Source organism: Panicum virgatum, chromosome 1N (assembly GCF_016808335.1).
Source record: "Panicum virgatum strain AP13 chromosome 1N, P.virgatum_v5, whole genome shotgun sequence".
NCBI lineage: Eukaryota > Viridiplantae > Streptophyta > Magnoliopsida > Poales > Poaceae > Panicum > Panicum virgatum.
In genome coordinates, this window is record NC_053145.1 from 65,909,781 (window position 1) to 65,933,447 (window position 23,667).

The window sequence follows — 23,667 nt, forward strand, 5'->3', positions numbered from 1 at the left end:
TAAACCGTCGGTCACATACTGTTTAGTCTATTATTCTGGCAAAATGACCATTTAAATAGTCAAAACACCAATTAAACGGAAATGGCGTACCACTGTTTAACACTTAAACCTTATGTAAACGGGCTAAATGACCATTTAGCGAACAATGCTCATCAACAGATATATAACACATGCATCATCAGTATGTATAGTATTCATCATAACATGCATCATCAGCAATTTTGAGCATCAGTATGTATAGTATTCAGTACCTGCATGTTTGCTACCCAATGCAATGCACGCGATCGATCTGATCGACCATCCATCCGTGTCTGATGAAAAAAAAAGGTAATTAATAATACGTGTCTGATGAAACATTACACAGACCTGAAGTAGTCATATATACATGCATGCACGCAGCAGCATGTACCCGGCTAGCTAGGTTGATGCATGCTGCATGCATGCATGGTACGTACTACTGGCCGGCCGGTACTGAAACAATTCAATTGTTGCACTAGTACTGTAAAACCCAACTCCTCCCCACAGTTTATATACAATGCAGCTAGCATGCACTATATATTTAGACTGTAATAATCCTACTTAAGGCCCGTTTGTTTCCTAGGCAGATTATATATAATCAGCTTATAAGTGCTAGATTAATTATGTAATCCAGATTATAATCTGAATCCTGAAATAAGCATACCTTGGGTAGCTTATGAGATTATGATAATATGATAGTATAGATTATAATCTACAGTGTTTGTTATCCATGTGAGATTATATAAATTAAACCAGATCATATATAAAATTTAGGGGCAAATAATCTGAAACAAATTAAACAGGCCCAGTTATTAATAATTCTCTCAACTCTCAAGTAGTATATATACAACAGTACAATATATATGCGGTGCACATATCAGACATTATTCATGTCGATCGGAAGCTTCATTGGAACTAATTAAACATGTAAATTCATGCCACGATTATTAAAAGATAGGGGTGTTAATTGATGAACCTTAGGTGCACCTCCAACCCTTTTTAGTTCAAAGTTTTGTACTAATTTCTGAAATTGAGATCTATTTTGAAGAAATAGTACAAAATTTTGAACTAAAGAGGATCGGAGGTGCACTTAAGGGTCACCAATTAACACCCCCTATTAAAAGATTAGCTTCTTCCTGATCGGAACTAACAAACAGAAGAGCAGCGTGCATGTAAATACATGTTGCATGCATGGATAAAGAGAAAGTTAAGAATAACAGAGAGTCATCAGTACTACATGTAAAATTAATTAACCCACAGATGCAGCTCTTATTAGCTTGAAAATTAAACTCCGATTGAGGCCTTTAGAGTGTGCTGTTCGTCGCACACTTACACAGTATATAACCTAACATATTTATTGTTTTGCCTCATAAGACATGCATGCATATACTATGCATATGCAAAGTTTTTTGAGGTGGGTTTCGATCACAGCATTAGCCTCCTATTACATTCATCAGCATGTTATCACTCACAGTATGTGTATGATCGATCATCAGCAGGTAAGTAGCTGGACCATCACACAACTGTGGCAATCCAATTTGCAGGCTTTACAGATATATATATATATATATATATATATATATATATATATATATATATATATATATATATATATATATATATATATATATATATATATATATACAGATCGATCATGGATGCATGCAGTGTGAACTGAAACTATTAAAAATCTATCATGCATATCGGACCCAGTATAAATAAAGGGAGAGCACACACACAAAGACCTGCAGTTTGCAGCCTGCAGAAAGGCAAAAGTAATAGGTAAGGTGAGTTGAAAATTTTCACCTTTAGCTTGCATTGTTGGGCCAGTAATCAGTAGTACGTTGTACCACCACCACCAGAGTCTGCAAGGTTTGTCCCTCACCTTGCAGCTCATCTGGTGTGTGCATTATGTGTATATTGGTCCCCTTCCTTTGGCACAATAATAGCAATGTACTGCGTACGTACCACCACCCTGCTGCATCCATCAGTCGAGATCGATCGATCGATCGATCGATATGATCCATCCATATGCATCTATGCAATGCAATGCAATGCAATGGTCCACTCCAACAAGTTGAAGCAGCAGCTAGCTAGCTAGCATCTCTCTTCTACCCAGGCACAGGCACAGGCATTGCCACTGCTGATTTCTCTTCATCATCATACTCCATCAACTGATGCCACTGCTGTTGCTGAATCATATGCCCCTTCTTGCTTCCCGGCCGGCCGGTATTGTGTTATTCTCTTCTTCCTCTCATGATATCATGCATGGCTGCTGCAGCTTGTTGGTAGTCGCAGTGGCCCACCTGCTTGAGATTTCACAAACAACCAAGTACTGCATGACCAACTCATCAACACCACATATATATATTTATCAGAAGATATTTCCATCTTATATATTTCGATCACACACAAATCTGGGAGAAATTAATTAAACTTGTTGGTCAGTTTACCATCTATTACCAGGAATGATTAAGCTTATATGATGACTACTCATACTAAGAAAAAAATAAAGCAGCTAGCCTCTCTGGTGAGGGAGATAAGATGCTGTCTGCACTGCACTATTGGTTGTGTGTGGGAGGAAATTAAACACACATACAGGCATCAGGAACAAATAGCTAGCTTAGGCAAGCATATGCTGTCTAGACACAACTAGCTAGCTACTCAAACAAAGAGTATGCATGCCTGCAGTCTTTAATTTGTTGCATTGGATGCATGGCACCCGGCCGGCTTTATATATATAGGAAATGGATATAAGAGTGCGTACAATGCAACATATATAATGTCTGAGGTAGCAGCAGAGAGTACATACAGATACAGCTAGAGAATATATGCAGTTAGCTAAGGTGACACAACATCTAAACTAATGATGATTGGGAATATTTTGTAGATCAGCATATCTGTACGTCAATCAGATGATGATGCCGACGCGAGTGCAGTGTTGGCACATATATTGGGTTTGCTTTGGGACACAAGAAGAAATAAATAAGTATATGTAGATGGCAGAGAATGAGCTAGCTAGTAAGGAAACAGAACTCTTTGAATACATAAAGTAATTATTTAGTTATATAGATTGCCAATTAATGTATCTTATATACCAGTAGTATTAGTACTGGATTAATCTATCTTGAGGGAGGCCGGATATATATAGACCAAATTAAAGATGATGTACCATATATTTCAAAATCAAAAAGGGGGGAAACACTAGGAAGAGCGAGCAAGACAGCAAACCGAATGAAATTTATACTACTCGTAGCTAGGTTACATGGACTATACTATATGCGCAAATTAACTAGAACCTTTATTTAAGCTCGGTGTAAGCAAGCTTATTAATAATGATATATGGACACTTCTTCGATCCAAATAAAGGAAATTATCCTCAAATAAATCAGCAAATAAGTGTGTGCACAATTAGTAAACTCATAATACACCATAAAATCATGTTGCCCCGGCCCGGCTGGCCTTAATAATCATGAACTAGTGTTTATATATAAGCTTGGTTAGTTGTCCCACCTGGAAACGAATTGAACCACACAATGAAACCAATGCAAGCGAGACTCGATCGCCTTCCACTGCCGCAGCAGCCTGCTACCTTGAGAATGAGGGTTTGACGATGCCATGTATCAATTGAAATGGAGCGATGAGTGAGGAAATTAAAGGGCAAATTACTAACATCTGCGGCGCGGCGACACTTCTTCTTTTTGGGCCCAACATCAGGCAAATAATAAACACTTGTCCACGATGGAGTCTATATAGCTAGGATGCATGATTCATTCTGCAGTACGTTTTGCTTAGCAAGATCGATGAAACAAATTAAATGTATAGTATGCAAAAAGAGAGAGAGAGAGAGAGATCACAGGAATAATAATTATCTCAACTAACTCAAGTGAAAAATATTAATAAGCATGATAACAACTGAAAGAAAGAAGGCTTGGAAGGAAATACTCGTCCCCAATGCAATTGCTGCGCCGGCCGGCCGGATCCGCCTCGATCTTCAAGGTGATGAGTGAGTGTCTGCTGATGCAGCATCATCAAGATTCTCATCTCAATCAACAGCTATGCAGCAGCATGTATAGCAACAGCGAAGCAGCGCATAACTGAAGATGAGTTTGATGTGAATCTTGATGGTGCTGCACCTGCAAGCACCGACTGTAGCTAGCTGGCTAATAATAATATCTGAATCCCGTCTAATAAGGGAAGATCATCAGTGGGAAAGAAAGATGCCACATCTATGTATATATCTAGCTATATATATATATGTTTGGATCCATATATATACACGAACGAAGGAGGAGCTAGTAGCAGCTAGCTTGCTTTGAATCAAGAAGAACGAAGAGGAACACGAACGCATCAAATTAGACACCGGCCTTCATTATATTCTGAGGAAGGATATATATGTAGATCGAGTAGCAGCTATATATCAAAAGATCAAAAGGGAAGTGATATATATACAGAGAGAGAGAGAGAGAGAGAGAGAGAGAGAATCGAAGAATCAAGAACAACCGGACCGCACGATCTGTTTATCTTTCCACGCGCCACACGTGTAGTGTACACCACAGTCGCCGCCGGACAAAGAAGGGGATGGAGATGCGTGAGATCGAGGATCGATTGATCGATCTACACTCGCGTATATCGAGAGAGAAAGTAGTATGTAGCAGTCGAATTGAACAAGGTAAGGTGAAGATTTCCGGGGCATTTGGTTGCACAAGCTAAGGGAGGTGATGAGACCTGGGAAGGGGTAGCTGGCTGGGCTGGCTACATGGATCGATCTAGGCAAGTAAGAGGTAGCTTATATAAGCCCGGCCGCCGCCCCTGGCCGGTTAGAATGAAGAAGAAGATCGATGACAGCTGGGCCGGCCGCAAAACCCTAGATAGGATGATGGTATGATGAGTACTGGATCTTGCTTGCTGCTGGTTCCTCGTTGTAGGCGCCATGCATCTACCTAGGAAAGCTCCATACATGGAGCTGAGGAGCGAGGTGAAGGACGGACGGACTAATGGAGAAGAGGAGAGAGAGAGGCTGAGAAGGTAATGATAAGGTTTAGTTAGAGTCACTGAAAGGCCGGTGGATGGACTAGTACTCGCATTACTCTCTCTAGGCCAGTAGATTAAAGAAGTGGGCTCCATCTCCCTCTTCTGATCTCTCTTCTCTAGCTAGCTCTCTCATTAAAAAATAAGACGAAAATAAAACTAAAAAAAAGTTGCTGGTAGAGGTGAGACCAAACAATGCAAGCAAAGCGTTGGATTGCTGACATGTATGCGGCCCCGCGCTTTTGCGTCCGATTGGCCGGTTGTTTTGGCAAGGGCTGGGGCTGGGGCTGGGGGACACCGACCGCCCCCACCCCACATGTATCCATGACAGCGAGCGCCACCAACAATGCAACATGCTCTCGAAGAACTTTCTGAGACAACCAATAGCATATCGCCATCTAGGGGCCGGGCACACCAACCATAAACTACTTAGAGCAAGGCTAATAATACAACTAGCTGTGGGCTACAAGAATTTTTTGTAGCTTTCTCTCAGCCCATTATTCATATAGTGGTTGAGCCCTTCACTATTAATGCATGGCCCACTTATCCCTCTCACAAGTTTTTTTAGTTCTTGTGCATAAGCAAATTGTAAGCTTACAGCCCACCTCCTTTCTCTTTTCTCTCATCTCTCCTCCACCTCAGCATTTAGCCAACTTACAGCCCACCATAATACTTGCTCTTATATACTTAGCTAGTGAGTCTTTCTTTCAAGAGTTATACTTACATATGTATAGTATATATTCTCCTCATCAGCCAATGCTGCTCCTGCGCGTGGCCTACACACACCACAGCTCTCTCTTATATATGCTAAAGTGCAACAAGGTGCACTCTTTGTACAAAATGCACCCACTCTGGAGTTGCAACCGAGTGAGACTGCACCGATTGCAACTGAGAGAATAGAACAATTGCAACTGGATGCGAACCAGTTGCAACTGGACGCAACCCGGTTGCAACTGGACGCGAACCGGTTGGAACTAGGACCAACCCGGTTGCAACTGGTTACAATCTAGTTGCAATTAGAACTGTCACAGTTGCAACAGAGAGGGTGGGTTGCATTCTCCATACAAAATGCACTTAGGTGCATTATATCGTAATATGAACATATTTTTGTAAGACCTCTTGCTGTTTTTCTCTGTTGTTGTATTGTTCAGTATGGACTTTCATCTTCCTTTTGATACAATTGCCAGCTCTCCTGCCTGGTTCGTTAAAAAAAAGTACTCTTGCAGTGTCAATCCTATGTTATCTGTCTAATATAAGAGTTCATGTGTCTGTAGTAAAAGCTAAAAATACTGGAGAAAGTATAGATTAATTAAGGCTTATTAAATTTCCTAGAGCAATATAATGATATGATGCTATAATCCCCTTGTCTGAACTTATTTTTTTGAAGAAATTTCTTAGCTAGAGCAATGCAATCAAAGTAAATTTTACTCCCTTGATGTGTGTGGGTAGTGTATGTATGAGCTCCTGGTCCCTATAAAATATAAATGACTTTGTTCTCATGCATGCACCAACTTGTGTGCTTGGATTAAAGTTGAGTGGAAATGCATGTGTATATTTGGGGCCGGACGGCCGGGAACTGCACGAGGCCGGTGGGCGGGCAACAATTTACAATTCTGCCTGAGCCTGACGGCTAGGCCGGCCGCCAGCAGTAGTACATGACCCGCAACACACAGAGGCACAGAGCTAGCTGCTGCCACGGGCGGGTCAGTCCATGTCTAAAGTTACAATGCAGGAGAAGGTCCACACTGGACACAAATTAAAACTTTGTCACTGACGTGATCCCTGGTGTGACAAGGATGTGTGTGGGTGTCTCACCACCTATATATGCTGCACATATAGCACAGTACCATGATTTTTAGATGCATGATTTGATAGAGTAGCTAGCTAGCAGTCCTGTGATCAGTTAAATTGTCAAAAATGTCTTTTCGTAGGAAGAAAATGGTATAGTTTTGGCAAGAAAACTACTGAAAAATAATGATATCAAAGCTGTAATAATCATCGATAAATCAAGATCCCCAAAGCACTCCCGCTATGATATATATGCATGTTTACAAGCTAGTTAACTAGTCTGGAACTCTGGCCAGTCTCAGTGGAAGTGTCATAGTAGTGTTATGAGCATTAAATTTGCTGACATGATAAAATTTTTATGAAGAGAGAAGAGGGGGAGTGTCATGAAATGTGAGAGGTGTGTCATGGTGTCATCTCCATGATACTCCTCCAGCTTGATTGCCTAGTTTACGGTCTTAGTAACTGTGTCGATGACACTCCCATAGAAACTGACCTAATTATCTAGCTAGCTACGCATTTAGTTACATCACCAGCTTAATTTATCAGTTTCCTTGTGCTCAACACAGTGGTGGTATGTACTATTGGTCCTGAGATGCAAAACCAAAAAAAAAACAGACAGAGAAGGTAACAAGTGAAGCAGATCGAAGAAGAAGAAAAATAGAAGGATGTGAACGACGACTTCCCTGAGCAGTGAACAGCAGCACACGGCATCGCATCCACGATTGGTGCGTTGCTGCTGCAGTCTGAGCTGTTCGTTCGGTGGCACTGTACTGCATGCTGCCATGGCCACCATCCATGGTCCCCCGCGAGAACATGCATGCTGGCCGATCGACCTCTTCTGTTCTACCACCACACCATTGCTGACTAGTTAGTAGTAGCTTCAATAATATAACCCGATCACACATTACCTCCAGCAGAGAAGCAGATCTGTGTGTCTAATTAAACCACTCTTAAATCCAAATTTCTACCTATATATTATACTGCGGGCATTCTTCATTCATGCATTGTCAGACAGTGATGATGATCAGATTATTCAGAGCAGCTAGCATATGCATGATGCATTGTTATTCTGAATTCACCCGGCCGACCCGGTCATCTCCTGTCGGCAGTACGCATAGATATATAGATCGATCAGGGGCCGGCTGGCATCTCGAAGCACGCGGCACAGGCTGTCACATTATGTGCGTGGTGATTCATTAGTCAGTAGTTAACCAGGATACTTAGGATTACTTAATACTGACCGAGCCTGGTGGTGGCCTGCTGGCCCATCTATATATATTTGTATATACTATATCTGCGTGTGGATGCGAACTGTGGTAACAGCCGCTGCTGGTTTTGATGCCGACATCTCCACACTCCCTAAGTCAAACTAAGCTTCTATTACTCTGTCGTCAGTCGTTGATCCATCACTAGCTTACTATACTTGAGATTCGTCAGATCCATCCAATGAGTAGTTATTCCATGCACACTACTAGAAAAGAGGCATTCGTCCAGTTCCCGTTAGTACCGGTTGCTTTAAACCCGGTACTAATACCAATTTAGTACCGGTTCTACAGCACAGTGCCCTTCAGAACCATTTAGTACCGGTTTTTAACACCACTCGGTACTAAATGTCATCATTTAGTACCGGTTGGTGTTATGACCCGGTATTAAATAGCTTCTGGCCCCCCTAGCCATTTAGTACCGAGCCATAAACCCATAACACCACCCGATACTAAATGGTGTTATGGCCCGGTACTAAATAGTCCGTTTCAGTTACTTCAAAAGGATGGCATCTTCAATGCTCTCACATGTGCTGTGTGGGTGGGATGGTAGAAGAGACTACGCGCGAGGCCACAGGTCACGAGTTCGAACTATAGATGTCCATGCAGCCCGTTAGCCCGCCCGAAGCACGGTCAATTTGGCCCGCCCCAAGCACGGCCCGGCCCGGTCCAAACTGTGCCCGGGCTGGCCCGGCCCGCTCCCCGTGCCCGGGCTTGGGCCGTCACCCCAGCCCGTGGGCTGGCACGGCCCGGCACGGAGTTAGCAGGCCGGCCCGATATTGGCCCGCTAACTCCAATGGCCAAGACAGCCCAGCCCAGCAACGCCCCCTCCCCCTTCCCTTCTCGCGCAGCGCCCCCGCCCCTCCCTTCTCTCGTGCAGCGGCACAGCGCCCGCACCCCCGCCTCCCGCTCCCCTGCCTTCTCGCACAGCGTCCCCGCCCCCGCCTCGAGGCCGGAGACTGCGACCGCATCGCCGCGAGAGGGCGAGATGCCGGCCAAGACCGCGATTCCACCCCGCCATGGTGCCACCTCCTCGTCTCCGGTCCGCCCCGTCGGTCGCTGCTCCTCGGCTCCGCCTCCCGGCCGCCGCCTCGTCGTCTCCGCCCCGCCGGCCGCCGCTTCCTCCTCGACACCGCCCCTTGCTCCGCACCGCAGCCCTAGATCTAGCGCCCCCGCACTTCCTCTCCTCGCCTCCTGCTCTCCTCCCGCGACCGGCCGCCGGCGACCCCCACCTCCTCCCACGACCGGCGAGTCGGCGACCCGCGCCTCCTCCCGCGACCGGCGACCCGCGCCTCGCCGGTCCGCCGCCCCTCCTCCCGCGGGCGACTGGGACGCCGCCCCCTTGCCGCGCCCTGCCTCCCTTCGTGGGCCGCGGGTGGCCCGAGCCCGACAAGCAGGCCGGGCTCCGCGGGCTGGCTCGGCACGAAACTAGCCCGCGAGCCTGTGTCTGGGCCGTCGGCGCAGCCCGTGGGCTGACTCGGCACGGCCCGCTAAGGAGTAGGGCCGGGCCAGGCACGGCCCGGAGATGACCGGGCCAGTGCGGGCCCGGGCGCGGGCCGGGCCGGGTGGCCCGAATGGACATCTATAGTTCGAACCCCGGCGCACACACATTTATTCAAATGTATTTTTTTTAGGAACAGCACATTTAGTACCGGACACTGCGACCGGTACTAAATGGACCGCTCATTTAGTACCAACGGGTACCGGCTGCTCCAGCCGGTACTAGCGGGGGCAACGGCCCGGTACCAATGAAGCTTTTTCATGCAGTGGCATGCATGCGCCTAGTGCCAATAACATATACTCCAATCCATTATCAGCGATTAACGTCGTCATTATTCTTGTGCCTGATGAGTGATGAGTACTACCTAGTGTTCTGATAAGATGTACTGTGCATATATCACAAGACTAACTGTGGTGATTCACTTTTATATACTAACTCACATCTCATCTTGCGAACATTTATTTCCTTCATGAATTATGACACGACGACAAAGGGTGTTTTTTGATCCAAAAATTTTACACCAAAAATGTCACATCAAATGTTTGGACACATGCATGGAGTATTAAATAAAATCTATTTACAATTTTTTTTTGCACAGATGGGTTGTAAATCGCGAGATGAATTTAATGAGCCTACTTAATCCATAATTAGCGGACTGCAAAAATTTTTTGTAAATATATTTATTTAACACTTCTAAATAGTAAAATTCCCTTTCGAAAAAATTTGCCAAAAGATCTAAACACACCCTTAACGTGGAGAATATATAGGATGCATGCATGGTTCTTTATGAATATTTTTATTAATGAACATTTACCTATTAAGATTACTATTCCGTCCCACAAAGACTGTTAGTTTAAAAAAATTCAGACATAGTATTACTAGTAGTGGAAAATGATCTTGTTACTCTTAATTAACTAATAGCAGTTGTGATTTTGAAGAATGCGATGTTTATTTAGTTCTCTAGATCCTCAATAAATACAAATGCATTCGAATCAGAAAAGTAACATCTACTTAAACATTTGATTGGCTTCATACCCTTCTCGATGCAATTCTTTTTTGATATTTGATATTACTTTAATTAGAGAAACTTTACTACAATCTAAACAAACAGTCCTTGTGTGACAAAATTTGAAGGATAAATGAACCGTCTTTACGTGGACGAGTACTACTGAAGCAATCAAGTGTCCTAACCATGCATTTATCATCAGCTCAAGATGCTTCGAAAAGCCCCCATCTCAAAGGAAAAGCTGCCTTTATTTTACTCTTCGCCAGCACATATCTCAAATCAATCGGTGTCATCACATATAAGACGACAAATGGCAACAAATGGACTGCAGAAGATAATTTGAATGCAAAAAGATGTACGGACTGTTCCAATCCTCCCTAATCTGTGCCGAACAAATATGGCTTGATTCCTTTACCAGACTGATAAATCATGACTTTCGCCTTCAAAAAAAAAATCATGACGTTCTTTCGATCACTACTGATTGATGATTAGTTTAGTTTGTTAACGATCCCATGAAAAAAATACAGTATGTATGATTTAAGTATACACGTACAGGCATCTAGCCTGCCTCCTCTCCCAAAAGATTCCTCGTCTCGATCTCAGGCAGGTCCCTTCTGAATATTGTACAATTTATTCGCCTTTTGGGGGCTTCTAATAAGTTTCAGTTCCTGTAGTATACTCCTATATAGTACTGGCCCAGGTAAATTAAAATGCGTGGTCCATTTCTTTAGTTTTATATTTTGGTGCGTTCCAATATATTTGAGATTTTTTAAATGTCCACAGCTTAGTTTACGACCAGTAAACTAAACCATTGCTAATGCAGCTGCGGCATGCAGGTCCATATATTGGCTTCTAGTGACGGCCCTTCCTTGCAATTGAAAGGTCGTTAAACACCTACTAAACAATCAATGGGGTTGGAGTGTTGCGTATGCATGACGTCGGCCAGGTTGTTTGATTTATCTCTAAGCTTACCTTTTTCATAATTGTAACATCCCTCACTCTAATTCAGAAAATTCCATTCGGAAAGGAATTTCCGTTTGACTCAAAGTGCATTTTATCATGGGTTAGAGGGAGAGGGATGTTATAATTAAGGAAAAATGCTACTTGTTTGATGTCATTGTGATACTTGAATAATAACTTAAACTGCATGGGAGATATAGTTTATTTATAATTTGATTGGCTTAATTGCATTTCAGCTTATAATTATATATTATTTCAATACATTTGATCTTATCCTTGTGAAAAGGGAAGAAATTAAAAGGGAGAGCCACCTGAAAGAAGCTTTGCATTCTAAAATGCAGATGCTCTTGGATCTTCTAAGCATAGTCAATTGCCTTAGACACATAGACAAAGGAATAAAGGGGCATGTACTCATCAGCTAGCTTTAGCGGAAGCAATGCAAAAAAAAGCAGGCATGTTCCTAGCTACGCAAAAGAAGTGGGGTGCTTCCAAACAGGAGTAGCAAAGTTGTTGTTAGGGCACAATTGAACACAACGCGCGTATAGGATTAGTTGCACCAAAAGCAACAATATACATTTCTAAAAAAAGCAACAATATACATATCATTATTAGCTAAGCACCATCGGGTCAAGTCATTGGAGAGTAGGAGAAGGAAAAACCTTAAAAGTTGCGAACCCTAATCAAGGACCCTGGATTCTAGTGTGGAGTTTAGAGCTAAAGAAATCATCGGTCATAACGCCCACCCACAGTGTTTTAATTTGTTTATTGCAACAAAACAAAGGACAGTGGTACGAGGAGGATGAGTTGTTGTTGTATGGAAAGCTTTTTGGGTGCTGATTGAGCCATGGCGTGGTTGAGTACAGATGCATGATTGCATATATTGCATCTTCACTCTCTAGCTGCTACTCCACCCACAAAGGGTAAAGACTAGGAGAGCATTTCATCATAGGACTGCCTATATCTGGGACGAGCCCCTCTCACAGGATGAGTGGCTAATTAACCAAGAGATGGTTTTATTTCCATCTTTTTTGTATTTTAACGTGGAAGGGTATAATTAAGGGACTAAATTATGAACAGTTCTTTAATAAAGGGTAAAAATAAAAGGACTAAATTTCTAGATCAAGTTGTGCAAAGATATTAATAACTGACAATCAGATCTGCTAACTGCTACAAAAGCTGGGGTCAGGGTCACATGAACATGGACATGTCGAATGCGGTGTTTACTAGTTGGATTGTTGATGCCCGTGAGTGAACGGTCGTACAAAGATATTAATCGACAATTGCTCATGGATGTGCTAACTGCTATAAAGGTTGGGGACAGGGTTCTCTGACTTTGAACAAACACGTAGGATCAGGTGTTTGTTAGTTGGATCGTACAAAGATATTAACCGACAATCACTCATGGGATGTACTGAACGCTACAAATATTGGGGTCAGGGTTATATGAGTTTGAATATATACACGTAGGATGGTGTGTTTGCCAGCTGGGTTGTTGATGACCAACCAGTGCATTAGCAGATAAAGTTATTATCATGTCCTATCTAGCAGTGTTCTTCGGCACATGTGTTAGGTGGCTTTTCTTTTCTTTTGTCATAGTGAATGATGCGGCTATTACTGGGACAACATGAACGGTCGGTTAGAGGCTTATTTCTTTAAAAAGGCTGGAATATGATCATAAGATGCTTTTCTGCATGTAAAAGATATCAACGATGCACAAAGTGTCAAATGATCCTCCTCCCTCTATATATACATACAAAGCAGTGGCAATCGAAGTTCTAGTCATGAAATGATTTTCAAGCGGGGAGAGGGGCGAAAGGATGAAGAAAAAACCAACGGGGCATTTTGCCTCAAAGAAAGGGAAGGTTGGATGCGGTGGTGGCGGTCCCGGGTGCCTGTGATGTGGGCAACAACCTAGTACCACCCCCATTGAGCCCAATGCAGGCGGGCCCCAGCAGCCCAAACTTTCACGGGTCACCACCAGTCGTTTTCAGGTACTGAGCCAATGAGACCATGGCTTTCTCTCTCCTATTGGCTAATCAAAAGCGAACTGCTATGGGCTATGGCCCCCCTTCCACTCTCTTTCATCTAGTCCTCTCTGAAAACAACGCTGTTTTTCTTTTGTGGCGATTTCTGTTTTACTCAGCTTGCTTGTTACCCATTTTAACCAAAAAATAACAGCAGAACAATAGTCCATGTATTTAGAAAGGAAAGGAGCAGTAGTACCAGTCTCAGAGTAATTTCTGATGTGTCCCAAACCGTGATGGACGGGCTATGGTTATAGTGCGTACGAATGTGTCTCCTGCATCTCGTGCAGTACACTCCTGTTGAGCCTGTCATCCTTGTCCATGGACCATGGTGAGTGAGAGCAATGTTTAAATTGTTGGCTATAGGATTTAGCGGTGGGATCTCAAACCACTATTAGCACCATCACTATTTTGTATTGCAGTTATCATAACACAACAGCTACATGAAACTGCTATAGCGCCACTATAGCCCGCTATTTAAGATATTGAGTGAGAGTGATCTGATCCCTCCGTCTCCTTTGCATTATAATTGGATCTCCATCAATATGTTACTCCCTCCATTCTCTTTTGATAGTCCTATTTTAAAAACATAAATGTTCACAAATACTTCCTCCATCCAACTATGCAAGGCCTATTTTTGCTTGGCTCAAAGACCAAGAGAAGCACTTCCGTCATTAGTTTTTCTTGGAAAAAAACAACCAGCGTTTATTGCGGATTTGATTACTCTCTGCATGTGCTTTTACTCCCGAGGCATACATGCGATGAATTACTGCCGCACCGATTCCTGAATCATCACTCCTGAGAAAAAACCAAAATAGGCCTTGCATATCTAGATTTTTCAGATTTTCTAATGGGCCTCGCCGGCCCAATTATTACATACTGTGAAGCTGCTAGCACAACTCATATGCTCAAGCTTGAAGATGAACAGGTGTTATGTGTCATGTCTGAAAATACTGCAGCCTTAATTGGTTGGAAATTTACCAGAGTTGAACAAAGAAGAAGTGGCCCGTCGAAGAGTGCAGCAGTAAGTAGTAGTCAGTACTACAAAAATGATTTATAGCAATGCTTTGATTTTTTTAGAGACGGACTAATTTTTCATCCATTCCTACAAATGGAGCAGGTGCACTGTAGTAAAAGAGCCGCCTTTGAAAATTGATTTGTAGGGGCGGTTCACCCCCTCAGCCGCCCCTACAAATGAGCTCCATTTTTAGGGACGGGGTGAGCTGCCCCTAAAAATGAATTTTGTAGAGGCGGTTCACCCCCCTCCCCCACCCGTGCTCATTTTCAGGGCAGCTGAGGGGTTGATCCGCCCTTGTAATTGTTATTTTTAGGGGTGGCCCACCCCCACCCGCCCCTAAAATAATTGTTAAAAATATGGGCACTTCTTCTTTCTCCCGACCCCTGTTGTTTTCTCGGGTGAGGAGCTCCCCCAAGATCCAAAAGAAAAAAAGGGGGGTTCGACTTGATTTCCTTTGAGTTGGGGGGTTGTAGGAGGTAAATTGATGCTAATTTCTTATCATTTTTAAGCTCTTTTGTTAGATTTAATGCTCAAATAGAGCTCTATTTACCTCTAACTAGCTATATATCTCCATGGTGTGGATTAGCAATTTGAGACATCATTTGCCTTAGACTTTTAGATAAATTTGTGCTATTTTAGTAGGAGAACAAGATTATGTAATCATTTGAAATCAATCTATAGTTTTTTGCTCCATTCTTAAGTAAATAATGCCCTGGATCTATGGAGGAGAGAGAAGAAGATTTGTTTAAATTCAAATCGGTGATTTTTTTGGCAGGCTGAAAATCGATTTTCAGATGCGGGCGACCCCTCTTGCCCTTGAAAATACATTTCCAGCACCCGCCTCTGAAAATTGATTTATAGGGGCGGTGAGATCGAGGGTTAGCGCTATAGTCTAGTCGTATATTATACCCGATCGAGGACCACTGCAAGCTAGCTGATCATTATTTGCAACACTCGAGACGCACTAGCTTAATTTTGCTCTTTCCAATACACGCTAACAGAATCTAAGCGCGACTAGGTTTCCGAGCTGGCGTACGTCTAAACAAATGATTTATTTCATCTTTCCCCCCTCTTTTTTCCCAAGGAATAATAAAATAGTTTAACCTGCTTCGGTTTGCACAAATTGCCTAGTACAACAGCATTCCTGAATGGACTTTTTTGGACTCTGAATTTCTCTAATCACTGTGCATGCAGTGCAATTCATGGGTACTATGTATTAGGGCCCAAGGGCACTCGAGGCCCAAAGGAGAGGACCTCCAGCCCATAGAATCGTATGGGCGGGCATGGCAGCAATTAGGCTGCCCGCAGCGGCATCGGTAAGCGATACGCAACGCAGCATCCAGTACGCGGATAGCGCAATTTTGGCTGCAGCGGGGGTCTGGAAAGCCCGCGCTATTTTACCGCCGTCTCTTTCGCTCGGTATTCCCAGCGAAGTAGAGGGCGTGCTCTATCTTGCGCTGGCCCCACCTCAGCCTCCCGCCGCCGCTGCCCCCAGTTGCTTCGCGCCCTTGCTCCGAACAGGGCGCTGCTCGCCGGAGAGGAGGAGCGTGCGCCTCCGGAGGCCGCCACCAGCCTTCTCCGCCCTGCCGCGCGTTCACTCGCCGCTCGCTGGCCACCTCCGCGCGGCCGCCGCGTGCTGGCGGGTCCCCTCTGCCAAGGGAGCAAGGGTGGCGCGCGCATGTCCGGGGCGTAGGAGGTGCCGCGCCGCTGCGAGGGCGCCGCCGGGGACGGGGCCACGCCGCCCGCGCCTCCGTCCCACCGCTCCGGTCGCCGCGCCACGCCTCGTCCTCCTGCCGCCCGGAGACTCGCCGAGGAAACCGAGATGGCCACTGCGCTCATGGAGGCGGCGGGACTCCTGCGCTGCCGCGAAGCCTGTGGCTGGGGGTCAGACCCCTGCTGACTGCTGTGCCACGACGCCGCGAGACCCGCTGCTGCCGCTCCGCCCTGCGCGCCGCGCCGCCGACCTACCCGCCACGCCGCCGAGCACACCTGGCTCGCTCGAGTCGTCACGCCGCCGCCTCCATGAGCCCGCTCGCCGCCGTCCGCACCGTGGAGGGCCGAGCTCGAGGCCGTGGCGGCGAGGCCGCCCACGCCTGCGCGGACGCCGGTGGAGGAGGGAGGGATGAGGAGGGAGGAGGATGGGTGCGCTCGGCCGGCGTGGGAGGAGGGAGGAGGAGGGGTGCCGGCGGAGGCCGCCCTGCCCCGCCGCGCCGTGTGGGCCGCCGCCGCCCCGCGCCGCTCGAGCTTCGGTCCGTGGGCGCCGCCGGGCCTCGGAGCAGGGGCGGCGGAGCTCGGAGCAGGGGCCTCGCCGTGCTGGAGCCGCGGCCGGCGCGGGGAGCGGCTCGCCCGCCCGCGGGCTGTGGCGGCGCGGAGCTCCCCGCACGCCACATCGCCGCACGCGGAGCAGGGATGGAGAGGAAGGGAGGGAGGGGGCGCGGCACCTCCTACGCCCGTGAGGCCCCGCGCTGCCCGCCTGCGCAGCCGCGAGACCCGCCGCCGGGGGCGGGACCCCTGCTCCGCCGGCCTCCGAGCCATGGCAGGTCGAGGGGAGGGACGAGGGAGGAGGGGGCGGCGTGGCTCAGCGAGGCTCACGGCGGTGGCCGGTGGAGGAGGGGCGCGGTGGCGGAGGGAGAGAGGAGGGGGGGAGAGATAGGGGCTGCGGGGGAGAGAGAGCGGGGAGGGAGGGCGGGGGGTAATAAAAGGAAAAAAAATTACGACGTGTGGGCCCCACGGTCTGGTAGTTGGTATAGAGAGTGATATAGAGAATGAATGGGTGCGGAGAAACTGAATATAGAGAAGATAATTTCGATGACCAGATAGAAATATTTTTTTTAGAGGGTGAATTTACATAGTGACGAGTGCGGAGAGTCTTACAGCCCAGCAGCTCCTCTACAGCTCAGGTGGCCCAGGGCAACCTACCTCTAGCAGAGGAGGCCAAGCGAGATCGGCGAGCGCGCCGGCACCGGAGGAGAGATGGCGCGGCGGTCGCCTCGCCGGCCGTTGTCGGGACGGTAGCCCTCATGGCGCTCGTGTACTACTCCACGCTCTTCGTCTTCCTGGACCACTGGCTCGGCCTCGCCACGCCGGCCGGCGCCGCCCACGCGGCCGCCGTTTCGCTCGCCGTCGTCGCGTGCTTCTTCGCCTTTGTGTGCGCCGCGGCTGCCGACCCGGGCTCCGTTCCCGCCTCCTTCGCACCCGACGCCGAAGCTGCGCAGGGACAGGTCGGACAACCGAGATCTCGGGACTTGGGACTCTCTCGGCTTTGCTTATTTATGCTCCTTGCTTTCCTTGCTGTCTCGGATTTAGTTCTCTTTCTTGCCAACCTTGAGGGGCTATCACTAGGTTTATTGCTATATATAAAACCGTGACCAACTGGTGTTTGTTCAATTGGAACACCTGCAAGTGTAAATTGACATATTCCTCACCAAGTTCAGCTGGAATCCATGTCTCAATGTCTCATTACATCAGCTACCAATCACAGGCTTGATCGTTTTCAGAGATGAGAACCAGTCACCATGAACTAAATGACATGGTTGTGCATACACCAGATAATCACACGTATTTTCTTGGTTCCTTCATGTCACTCTGCTCGATCAGTACTCTTTAGTGCTTTGTTTTGCACGCTGATTATGTATTTGGCTGCAGCGGGGGTTGGAATCAAGGTATTGTGATAAATGTTGCATGTTCAAGCCTCCTCGATCCCACCATTGCAGGGTCTGCAAAAGGTGTGTTCTGAAAATGGTAGGTGGGCACCATCTTTGTCTGTATTGATGCTCTGTCTTGCCATACACTGCTGCAACCAAAAGTCCTGTGTAATGCTGTTGATGGCAGGATCATCACTGTGTCTGGATCAACAACTGCGTGGGATATGCTAACTACAAAGCCTTCATCATCTGTGTCCTAAATGCAACTATCGGGTCTCTTTATTCATTTGTAAGTGACTATATGCTGCACCAAACTATCGGGTGCATCTTCGGCAATTTCACAATCGTGTCAAAATATTTTGCAGGTGATATTTCTGTGTGATCTCTTTCTCAAAGAGCATGAGTTTGATGTTCTTTATGTGAAGATAGTATATGTAAGTGCCTGGCCTTTATTCTGAGCTAGGAGCTCTCACTATGCTACCAAAAACCTCTTTCTTGCTAAATATTCAATCAATTATTGGCTGTGATGCCACTATTCTTCCAATTTGTACCATTACTCACCAATTCAGGGTTTGCTTGGTTGGTTGCCAGAAAGATTAGGTTTTGTGCCTATTTTATCATGATCAGCTGTAATGCGGCTTTTGTATGCCCATGCTGATATGATTTGTACAATAGTTAGATAGTCATTAAATCCTAGTACTTTCGTTTACACTATCAGAGGATCACGAACAATTGTTAACTAGTAACGAAATTGACACTTTTCTTGTAAATTTCTTGTAAGCTGTCAGCAGTTTGTCATGGATTTCAACTCAACTGAGATTGGTATAAGTATTAGCTGAAGAGAAGTAAAAATTGGATTCTGATAATTTTTTCCAGTTGCATAGTAGATAGAAACATTCTAACCTTGCAAAATAATCTTTTAGGTTGATGAAGTCATTCTCTACTTAGTTTTTTTTTTGAGACCTTCTCTACTTAGTTTTGTGTTATGTATTTACTTCTTTTAATATATAAGCACAAGACTATGATCAATTTAAAATTGAATACTGAAAATGCAGATCTTGGCTGGTGTCCTGTTATTCTTCTTAAGCTTGACAATAGGTTCTCTATTATGCTGGCACGTCTATCTTTTGTGTCATAACATGACAACCATAGAGGTAAGCTACTATTCGGAATTCCAAACTTCTCATCCACTACATAGTTTTGTTGCACCATATTTTATTGTTTTCAGCTCCTTTGCATCAGTACCGGGAGGCAGTAAGAGCGAAGTGGCTTGCAAAGAAGAGCGGGCAGAAATATCGCCACCGGTTCGATCTTGGCATGAGGAAGAACATTCAAATGGTACTTTTACATTAAAAAAAATATGTACCACATCCAAAACTAATCCTTACAAGATCAGGATTTCAGTTTTCGGTGTTAAAGATTTACATATCAGTTACTCTGTTCTTGTTTAGTACTCCATTTGACTGAATTGTTGGTCGATTTGATCTGTAACAGATCCTGGGTCCGAACATTCTTTGCTGGCTTTGCCCTACTGCGACAGGGCATTTGAAGGATGGCATCGAGTTCCAAATCACAAACAACTGACGGGATGCACCATCAGCATTGCCAGTCGCCTCGTACTGCCATGTAGATTTACAAGTCAGTTTGTTTTGTTACCAAATGGCTCATAGTCCTGTTCCATTGGCTTTGCTGCCAGCCAGGGCATCTGTAGAAATCTTCAGATCTCCCCCAATATTGTAACAGCATGTAAAGTTTCCTCCCCGCCGTCCCATCTCCATGTATATTTGATGACTGTTTGTTCAATTTTATTGAGTATGTGTAGAGATGTTTTGAGTTTGATCAAATGTACTGATACATTGGATGTGAAGTTACTTTGAACGTGCTACAAATTTTCCCCAAATTGTATGGGATATGAACATAGTGTATGAGTAGAGTTGTTTTGGGCTTGAAATACGGTACTGAAACATTGCATTTATTTTGAGAAACATTGCATTTATTTTGGGACGGAGAGAGTAGGATTGTAAAGTTATTGTTAGTTTGTTTTACAACTTTCCCCCAATTTTATGGCATCAAATATGTGCTTCTGTTACTTCTGGAAGTAGTGGCCCCACATGCAGCGACACGAGTCGGCGAAAGGACAGAAAGGAACTGCAGCCGCCACCATACTCGTACAATTGCAACAGGTCAAAACGAAACGAAAGCCTATAGAACTCCACGTTTCTTGCTCCCACGCCGGCAATGGCGACCGCCCCAGCCCACGCAGCCGCCGTCGCCGCCGCCGGTGAAGCGGTGATGTCCTACGGCCGAGTTGGGACCCGTAGGATCCCACCTCGTCTTGGCTTCCTCTCCAAACCGTCCTCCCGGTGGGCCGCGATCTCGCTGCCTCCGGGGCCTCGCCACGCGGCTCCGGCGGCAGCCGCGGCCAAGGAGCGGGTCGCGGAGGAGGAGGAGGGGCCTGCGTGGGTGGAGCTGGAGCCCATCGCCAGCGAGCAGCAGCTGGACCAGGCCCTCGCGGAGGCGCAGCAGCTCGACCTCCCCATCGTCCTGCTCTGGTAAACCCCACTTTTCCTGGATTGGATTGTCTAGGCTGCCGCTGTTAATTTCTCCAATAAAGCGATCGTTTCTGTATGATTGCGGGGTTAGCAGGTCGTGTTTGTCGATCAGGCGGCCATTGCTGGAGCTCAAATTGAGCATCTTGTGTGAACGGAAAAGAGACCTTTTGTCCATTTGTTCGTATGTTCAGTCACTTGGTGGTAGCCGGGAAATTTAGGTGTGTGACTTGGTTTGATGTCATTCTGGTTGGACGGATTATTTGCATCGGCATATTGCAATGATCTTTTCGTGAATCTACCTTTTGTTTTTTCTGATTTTCAGTTCCATCTACCTGTGTCTATATTGACAGTAAAGCTGCTATTTATATCGGAGCAGAAACCTAAATAAATGTTGAACCGCACTTCATTTTGTGTCTATTGCGTGCACGTGTTGCAGCCAATGTTATGCTGTCCTGGTTCTGGTGTATGGTTCAGTGATCAACAGGTTGCTTACAGCTTACCTGTATTATCCTTACCAATATGAATAGCAGTGGCAATTGTTCATTTTATTTTTTTGTCTACTTAACTCATATCTGTTGGTTGAAGGAAAGTACTTCCACTATAGACATCTTATGTAGAAAAAAATTGCAACTTATCATTTTCTTCATCTATTTTTTTTTTGTGTGGGTATTTTCTTCATCTACTTCAACCATACATAGGTTGTTTATGCAATAAAACCTACATTGCATGATAAATATGCTACCAATGTCAAATTTATTTTGAGTACTGTCTATAGTTGCGCCCGTCAGAAACTTCCCAAAGCATCTATCGGACCATGCCTGAATTCATACTTTTCTGATATGTAGGATGGCAAGTTGGTGCAGAAAATGTATATATTTGAAGCCTAAGCTTGAGAAGTTGGCTGCAGAATACCATCCAAGGTTACAGAGGTTTCTCCATAGATTTACAATGAAATACGCTGCTGGTGTTTTTGACAATCGATAATCTTAATACGCAGAATCCGGTTCTACTGTGTCGATGTCAATGCGGTTCCACAAAAACTTGTAAACCGTGCTGGAGTAACAGTAAGTATACCTTTGCCGTATTGATAAATATATCTGAAAACATATTTACGTCCAATTATGCTAAGATCAAAGCTTTTTTTAATCTTTTTGTTATTTATGAGAAGCTTCTCGAATCCTTTCTCATCTTCTTTCCTGTTGTGCTGGAACCTGGCAACCTCTCCTTTATTGGCCCTGGAAACTTTGTTGTCAGTTGCCAGCTTCGTGCAACTTGCATCTAAATGTTTCCTAGACTTATCCTTTAGCTTTGGTATTAGAGTAGAATATCAAATATCCTCCGATTATGCATTTGGCCTCACTATTACCTTGTCTGCAGCAATTAAATATATGCGCAACTGACAAATTAGATCCCTTGTATATCTGATAAATTAATACACACGCTAATGCCTGCTTTTGTCCAACTTGTGTGATCTGTACCGTGGAGCTTGAGCAGAAGATGCCTTCTATACAGGTACAACTCGGGCTTGTTGCCTACTTCATGGTTTCCATCTTGCTATTGTCTATCCTGAGGACGGTTGTTTGTCCTGTGCAGCTGTGGAGTGGCTCCCAGAAACAGGACGAGGTGATCGGCGGATACAAATCATGGCTGGTAATTGACGATGTTCGGAGGATGATCGAGCGGGAGGAATGATCCAGTGTGTCTTTTAGCGCAACAGTTGCGCGTCAATGCTCCTCAACGAAAAAAGTGTGCCAAAGAAGATAATCCAGTATTACCACTTGCTCAAAGGTTGAGCAATATGTGAGTCCTTGTATTGACATATTAGGATCCCATGGTCAGAGGCGACACGAAACATCGTTTCATCGTGCATAAACACTCAGGGCAGCACACTCTGGTGTTGGAATCAGAAGAATGATGGAATTCAGCTACCAGGAGTGGCCTGATATTCCTGTGATGTCCTTGATGTATCCATGTGTGGGTATTAACTGGGACTTGCTGTATCAACAATAATTCAATACGGAAAGACTTATTGCCTATGTACTGACTGCACTTTCATATTGGCCATTAAGTCAAGGACTCCTCAGCAACACATGTTGCAGTGGTGTGGTTTCAGTGCCTGCTGTCTACTCTAAACTATTCATCAATTGTGACAGACTTGAATACAGATGCAGCACAATGACTAGTATTTGTTTTCTCAAGCTTTCCAAAAATATGCTAGTCCTGATCACAAATACTAGTATATAGCTACTAGTAGTGTAAATCCTGGTCTTGAATTATCGAAAGACAAGTTTGATACGAACTTATTTAATTGTGAAGTGGCAGCAGGTTCCCCTGTTTGCTTGATTACTATTTTTAATACCAGATGGGTGCCCGAGATGAGGATATACTTTTTTCTCAACCACAAACAATACCCCAATGCCTTTCTTGCGCCATGTTTTCTTAGCACGATCGCAACCTCGCCACTTTCTTGTGTCTAGCATTTTTTTTCATATTTCTATTAACAACACCAATAGGCAGCCCTCTCTCTTCATTGTCAAGCAGGGTACTATCCCCGGTTGACTTGCCCGTCAATGGTGCGCTCTGCCCTGGCCCCACGCTGCAGAGAGTGGGCCCACCTGTCAGCCACAGACCTTGAGAAGAAATAATCAACGCAACAACTTCTCATCGGTAAACATGGTACCCTAGAACTACCGTTCTGTATTCACTCACTCCTGAAAAAGCAAGGAACACATGAGCAAGAGGAGATAAAATCTTTTCCTTTTTTCCTTTAAAAAGAAGAAAGAAAGATAAATCTGCTTCAAATCAAACAAACTGAAAGACAGATACGGCGTGGTTTGTTGCGATGTGTACATTCCTCGTCGAT

At 45.2% G+C, this 23,667-nt stretch overlaps 2 protein-coding genes and 1 long non-coding RNA gene across 3 annotated transcripts; 2 read left to right on the top strand and 1 right to left on the bottom strand.

Annotated features, from left to right (window-relative positions):
• LOC120657630 lies at positions 1–5,084 on the bottom strand. Its single transcript, XR_005668250.1, has 2 exons — positions 1,825–5,084; positions 1–311 (listed from the first exon to the last, which is right to left on the bottom strand). It is a non-coding gene; the product is annotated as an uncharacterized LOC120657630 (long non-coding RNA).
• Positions 5,085–17,487: 12,403 nt separating this feature from the next.
• On the top strand, positions 17,488–20,203 carry LOC120657632 (probable protein S-acyltransferase 15). Its single transcript, XM_039936009.1, has 7 exons — positions 17,488–17,829; positions 18,254–18,349; positions 18,440–18,541; positions 18,618–18,686; positions 19,308–19,406; positions 19,495–19,590; positions 19,747–20,203. The coding sequence occupies exons 1-7, from the start codon at positions 17,629–17,631 to the stop codon at positions 19,834–19,836; spliced, it is 753 nt and encodes a 250-aa protein (XP_039791943.1). The 5' UTR covers positions 17,488–17,628; the 3' UTR covers positions 19,837–20,203.
• Positions 20,204–20,429: 226 nt separating this feature from the next.
• On the top strand, positions 20,430–22,916 carry LOC120657633 (thioredoxin-like 3-2, chloroplastic). The gene is made up of 5 exons (XM_039936010.1): positions 20,430–20,804; positions 21,650–21,724; positions 21,802–21,868; positions 22,299–22,316; positions 22,398–22,916. The coding sequence occupies exons 1-5, from the start codon at positions 20,491–20,493 to the stop codon at positions 22,494–22,496; spliced, it is 573 nt and encodes a 190-aa protein (XP_039791944.1). The 5' UTR covers positions 20,430–20,490; the 3' UTR covers positions 22,497–22,916.
• The last annotated feature ends 751 nt before the right edge of the window (positions 22,917–23,667 follow it).